General features: G+C 48.1%; 1 protein-coding gene across 2 annotated transcripts in view; it reads left to right on the top strand.

Moving 5' to 3' along the window:
* Nucleotides 1–7: 7 nt before the first annotated feature.
* Nucleotides 8–6,661, top strand: part of THOC5 (THO complex 5) — a 28,933-nt gene continuing 22,279 nt past the window's right edge. Inside the window, exons 1-4 of one of the 2 annotated variants that reach the window (XM_006016818.3) lie at nucleotides 8–111; nucleotides 1,057–1,200; nucleotides 2,335–2,448; nucleotides 3,261–3,358. In XM_006016818.3, coding sequence (XP_006016880.1) covers nucleotides 16–111; nucleotides 1,057–1,200; nucleotides 2,335–2,448; nucleotides 3,261–3,358 — 452 coding nt within the window. In that variant the 5' untranslated portion in view covers nucleotides 8–15. Of the gene's footprint in view, nucleotides 112–1,056; nucleotides 1,201–2,334; nucleotides 2,514–3,260; nucleotides 3,359–6,661 lie in introns of those variants that run through there. The other variant, XM_025193249.1, reaches the window with a different exon arrangement.

Below are 6,661 nucleotides of genomic sequence, written 5' to 3'. Positions count from 1 at the left end.
CCCCCCCGCCCGCAGATGTCGTCAGACTCGAGTAAGAAGCGGAAGCCCAAGGTGATCCGCACGGACGGCGCCGCGCCCGACGGCAAGCGCAGCAAGGCCGACGCCGAGCAGGTACCGCGGGGCGGGGCCTCCGCCCCCAGCACGTCGGAGCCGGGCCAGCCTGGCCTGTCTGCGGCCCCTGCGCCGGGACGAGCAGCCCAAGCTTGCCCGGGTGCGGGGTGACCGGCCCTTTGCCGCGGGGCAGGGGCTGCCGCACTGCAGCTGATGCTGGGAGCGGCCTTCGCGGGGCAGTAGCAGGCATCTGTCGGTTTTGAAAAGCAGTGGGGTTGCACGGAGCGAGGCACCAGCTTGCTGGACGCGGCGGGGCCCTGCTCTGGAGTGACCGCGGCTTGCACCACGTGCAGAGTTCAGTTCGTATCAAACCCTCCTGGATGCGGTGCTGGGTCTTCCTGATGCACCTGCCATCTTCAGCTTGTCGGCCCTTCCCCTCCAAAGCCTTTGTTTTGTGCTGGGCAGACTGTGCCTTTTACCTGCCAAAGGAGACTGGACGCGCTCCTTGCTGGGGTGGTTTGAGCCCAGCAGTCTTTCCTGCTCAGAGCGGGACCCGATGATCTCATGAGGTCCCTTCCAGCCCTAAACTTCTGTGAATCTGTGTCCAGGCAGTTCAGTCCTCAGCAGTCTTCTCACAGTTGTTTGACTCTGTTTGTTGTTTTCATATCTCTCTTGCAAGCATCTCTGAACCTTTTACAAATGTTTTATTTGTTACTCTTCTCTTCCCTTCCCTCCCCTCTTCCTTAGTTGTTTGGTTGCCTAACTAGGACCTGTGCAGATCAGATGCTAATTTTAATGGGATTATGGGTGAGGCATGAATTTGCCAGGCTTGGATCTCCCGTGGAGTTTGCAGCACTAGCGGTTGGGTCACTGGTGCATAAAGCATTTGGATTCTGGAGTGGATGGAGTGAGGCTAAACATAAGGCCCACAATGTGATTTCTGTGGGACTCTTTCTGAGAAGGGAAGGGAATCCAGTTGAAACCTATTTTCTTGCTGTTTTACAGGATGTTAAGTACTATAGTGAAGAGACAGAGGTGGATCTAAGAGACCCTGGCAAAGACTATGAACTCTACAAGCAAACTTGCGAGGAGCTTCAGAGGCTCATGGCAGAAATCCAGGATCTGAAGAGTAAAGGCAGCAAAGACAGTGTAAGGAGAGACCTCTGGAGTACTGTGCTGGTGAAATGCTTGCTCACAACAAAACACTAAAATGGAAAGATTGAATAATTCATTGGAGTTAGGACAGAAAGTTTTAACCATATGAATCCAGCACTGTTTACTGCTCTCTGATACTTTGAATTCCCGTGTAAAACAAATAGGTGCATTTTGCTCTGGTTCCTCCTAGACAGGGAATATCCCAGGTGGCTGACTGCTTCTGTTTGTGGCAGTGCGGCTAGAAAGGCAAGAGTATGAAGGCTGCAGGCCCCTTGTGCTCCCCTCATGTGGTAACTACCCATGTTGTGCCTGTTCTGATTCTTGTCAGGTTAACAGCTGTTGCTATATTTAGGACAACAGAAAGGAGGTGCAAAAGTCACTGAGTGATATCTGTGATTGTAGGCAGTTGCAATGGAGTCACTTGTCCCAGATTTTATTCCATAGGATATTTATACCTTATTAAGTAGTGGGCACATGACCAGGTCTCCCAGGTTAGTAGGTGTGATTACACTGTCAGTCACTAAGTGGCTCAGGTCAAATTAGAGCAAATGCTACCTTGCAATGAAATTGAGAACTGGAGAAGTGTGTGTAGCTTCCTACAGACACACACAGCTCTTGTAACTTGCATCAGTTACCCCTTGGAAAGTGAGGAATAACTTTTCCACACAATAGTGTGACTTACGATGGTGTAAGGTTGTGTGTCTACATCTGGCCTTCAGGGAATCTTAGACCAACCTGTTTTATTCAACTAGAGTGTAAAACTGTCTCTGAATTAGGGATTCAATTACTGAAAGCTCTCATTAAAGCAGCACCCAGGGCCCTCTAGTGGGACTGAGTTCTGTCTTACATACATGGAGAATTGTGGACTAAGGAATGGACACAATGAGGAGGACCTCTATTTATTTCTAACACTTGAACATTGAGACTGGGAAGGAGAGGGGGCCCTGGCAGAAGCTCAAGGGATTGTTACCAGTGTTTTTCCTGTAAGATTCATCTCTGTAGCTCCCTGCTTGCTTTAGGTTCTTCTAACTAGCACAATAACCAATTAGCTCTGCAGTGGCTAGTTACTTACAAGAGCTGCTAGCAAGGAACTTTGTCCACATCAGACTCCCCGCTCTTGCCCTTCAGGCTGCTGAGATTGAGGAGCGGCGGATCCAGAGCTGTGTGCATTTCATGACGCTGAAGAAACTCAACCGTTTGGCTCACATCCGGCTGAAGAAGGGGAGAGATCAAACCCATGAGGTATGCTGAAGGCCACAGGCTGAAAGAAATGCAGAAGTGGATGGTGAAATGCTCAAGGAATATGGGTAATCCCTGCCTCGGGGATTGTGTGTGTGGGTGGATGAGTGGGTGATGGTGGTCATCATTGCCCAGTATCTTGCCAAAAGCTGGACTAGATTTAGTGGTCCTTGAGTTAGAGGCATACAAGGGAATTCCATTTCAGTGAATCGGGTGCTCTCGTAACTACAGTGAATTGCAGAGAAACCGCACCTTCTTCATATCCTGAATGCAATTAAAGTCAAGAGGCTGCTGTCTTGACAGCCTGATGTACAATAGTTCTGAGAAAATAGTAAAACCTGGCTCTTACAGAGCTTTTCATTTGCAGTTCCCAAAGATCTTTATAAAGAGGTGAACAGTATTTATCTCCATTGGGGATAGAGTAGGAAGCCAAGGCATGGGGAGGTTAAGTGACTCAGCCCAAGTAGCCCAGCAGGTCATTGGCAGAGCTGGGCATTGAATTGCAGTTCTACAAGACCTTGCTGCAGTGAGGAACATCCATAGGACCACAATCCCTTGCTTGGAGTCCTTTGCAGCATGCTCTTAGAGTTTCAAAGCTTAGTTTTATTCTGATCTGGCAGCTCCTATTTTTTAAACATTTCCTGCCTCCCATGTGTTGGTCTTTCTACTAATGATGGGCTCGATATCACCATGGTCATCGGTACCTTGCCTAAATCCCCCCCCAAATATGACCGCCTCTGTCTCTTGCTATTGATTCCTCCATTAACTTTGACTTATTTATTTTTTACATTCAGTTGATCGTATTCTTATTTCAGGCAAAGCAGAAGGTAGATGCCTATCACCTACAGCTCCAGAACCTGTTGTACGAAGTCATGCACTTGCAAAAGGAGATCACCAAATGCTTGGAGTTTAAGTAAGTAAAGTTTGGGAGCAAGGAGTAATTTGGGACACGTGTTAGCAGAGTGGTGGAGTCTTGGGTTAAAAGCAGAGCTGAGCTTCATTGCCTCTAAAGATCATAAATTGCCTCTGTAGGAGGGTCGATGGTGTCAAGCCTTCAATTTCATCTGTGGGGGAGGGACTCGTCTGCCACGACTTTATGATGGGAGAAAAGAAGAGTTAATACCCTCCCTCGACAAAATATACAATAGATGCCAACAGATCTGAGCTGGTCACCCTGAATTCTTTTATTAAACAATTCCTTCCCCTTTAACAAAATAAATAAGCGTCTGTCTGTTTAAGCGGCGTCCCACCGCTTTTCCGGCGTCTCTCCTGAGTCCCGGAGCCTGCTCTTGAACCCTTTTCCCTGTGTTCAGGGTTTCAGGCCCTGGTTTCCCAGCGGTGTCCTGGGGCTATCCAGTCGCGGTAAGTAATGAATCTTTTCTCACCTCCTTGAAGATGGGACCTGGCTGTGGTCTGCTTACCTGGCTGGGATCCATTTGGAGACTCACGATCCGCCTGTCACATTGGGTCTCTCTAGTCTTTGTAGTGTCCCTGGGGGCAATCACTTGTTCTGAGTGTCTGCCTTTTATCCTTCCTTCTGCAGATTTGCCCATGAAAATCAAAGTAATTTGTTGCCAGTGTCAGCTTACTCTCTGGCCGCACTAGTATATTCGCTGTGCTTTCCCTGTTCCTGACCCCATTAGGTTACTCCCGGGCATTTAGGCACAGCAGGGTTATACCCGTGTGTTTTTAGTAACAGTGTTGTGTCACCCTGTTACATACCTACCTACTCGGTTTTTGGCATCACTAAGGAGGGAGCAGGAGCACACAGAAAAAGGAAAGCAGAAGGAAAAAGAGAAAAAAACGTGGAGTGTCCACATAGTGCTCTGTCCTGTTGTGGGGTCTCAGGTCCCCAGTGTGTCATTCCTTAGGGCAGGAGAGGAAGTCCATGTTCCTGTTCCTTTTCCGACTGGTGTTCTACTGAAAAATAAAAGGTTGCAAAGCAAGGAACCACCTAGTTTATCTTGCATTGTCTGTTTTCGTGGTCCGTAGCCAACGCAACGGAGCGTGGTCTGTAGTCAAAATACATTTTCTTCCCAAATAATAAATAATAGCAGAACAGCTACCTCCCTCCCCCGCTTGGATTACCAAGCATTCTCTTTCTATAGTGGAGTATCAGACCTCTGCAGCAGTCAGTTTCCTACTAGCATAAGCAATGGGCCTTTTGTCAGGGCCTTCCTTTTGGAATAGAATGGCTTCCAGGGTGGTTTTAGATGCATTTGTCTGTAAAAAGAAAGTGTTTTGGAAATCGGGTGTGTACACTATGGAGTCCTCACACAATACCTGCTTCACCTGTTCAAAAGTTCAGGTAGTCTCAGGAGTCCACCTCACCGGGTTCTGTCTGCCCTTCGTTCATTCAGTTATAGGGGCTGCAGTCCTAGAGAACTCAGGAATAAAACGGTGGTAATAATTAGCAAATCCTAAGAAGGATCTTAGTTGCTTCAGGGTTCTAGGCAGTTTATATTGGCGTATGGCGGCCACTATATCTGCCACTGGTTGGATTCTCCCTTGCCTCACTATGAACCCTAAATATTGGGTTTCTTTCTTCCCCGGTACACACTTGCGGGGATTGTCAACCTGGCTTGTTGGAGTTCCTTCAATATCGCTTGGAGGTGTTGGCAATGTTCACTCCAGGTTCCTGAGAATATTATGAAACTGTCTATGTAGGCCGCTGCTTAGTCCTGGTGGGCAGTCAGCAATTTGTCCATAAGCCTCTGAAAGGAGGCTGCCACCTGTGGAGGCTGAAAGGCATCTGCTTGAATTGTCACAACCCCCATGGGGTCCCAAATGCTGTCCCGGTCTGCCAGTGGAATCAGAATTTTCCAGTAGCCCTTTGTGAGATCTAGCATGCAAATATACTGGGCCTGGCCTACCTTTTCCAACATGTCGTCTGTTTGGGGCATAGGGAAAGCATCAAAGTCTGAGACTTCATTTACCTTTCGGTAGTCTATGCAGAGGCATATGGACCCGTCTGGTTTGGGGACAATCACCTTTGGGCTCCGCCAGGTGCTATGGGATTCTTCTATGATTCCTAGGCATCACATCTTATCAATTTCTTCCTTAACTACTGGCCACAGGTGACGTGGCAGTCTTCGCCAATGATTCCGTACCACTACACCCGCAGGTGTCTTTATCCGGTGTTCTATACCTTTGGCTTCCCCTGGGCATTCGTTAAAGACATCCCAGAATTCCCTAATTATCTTCCCTATTGCCTCTCTTTGATCTGGGCCTAGATCTTTGCCTATCCCCAGTTCCCCAGATGGGCCCTGTTGTTCCCATGATACTCCCTTTCCTCAAAATCCTCGGTGCTCCTATTCTTCTGCATTCACCACCCCTCTTGCTGGTGCCATTTTCTCAATAGATTAATTTGATATATTTGTTTTCTTCTAACTGGGTGTATTCTCAATACCTCATAGTTGACAGGTCCAATCTTCCGCAAGACTTGGAAAGGACCTTGCCACTGGGCCAACAGCTTGTGAGTGCTGTCTGGTAGTAATACCAGAGACCAATCCCCTTACCTAAGCTCCCACACTCTTGTATGAACATCATAGTTCCTCTTTCATTGAGCCTGGCTTCACTCCAAGTTACCTTGGGCTATGTCTCGCACTTTTTCTAGCCTTTCCTGGAAGTCGGTCACTGCTTGGGGCCATCTTAGCCTCCCCAGCTCGGGCTCTGTCCAGTTCTTGCAAATTAGATCTAAGATCCCCCATGGTTGATGCCCGTATACCAGTTCGAAGGCTGAATACCCAGTAGTGTTTTTTGCAGGGCTTCTCTGATAGCATTCCATCCCACTTACTGGGGTCCTCTTGTATACACACCCGGATCATACCATTTAAGGTCCTGTTGAATAGTTTCACCGATGGGTTTGGGGGTGGTAGATTGAAGTCTGCAGCTGCTTGATCCACAGCATCTTGCATATGCCCTTCAGGACACTAGACATAAAGTTCTTTCCCTGGTCAGTTAGTATCTCTTGAAGTAGCCCTACCCAGGCCACCCATTTCATCAAGGCCTTGGCAATCTTTGGGACGGTCACTGTTCATAGGGGCACTGCTTCAGGGAACTGGGTGGCATAATCAATGATTATTAATACAAATTGATAGCCTGCCCAGCTACGTGGGAAAGGGCCTGCTATGTCCAATGCGATGTGATTGAAAGGTCTCTCTGCCAGAAGTAAGGGAATCATTGGCACCTTGGGGACTAATGCTTCCCTGGTCTT

The sequence above is a fragment of the Alligator sinensis genome, unplaced genomic scaffold (assembly GCF_000455745.1).
Source record: "Alligator sinensis unplaced genomic scaffold, ASM45574v1 scaffold216_1, whole genome shotgun sequence".
Classification (NCBI taxonomy): Eukaryota; Metazoa; Chordata; order Crocodylia; family Alligatoridae; genus Alligator; species Alligator sinensis.
This window is presented reverse-complemented; position numbering and strand designations above follow the sequence as displayed.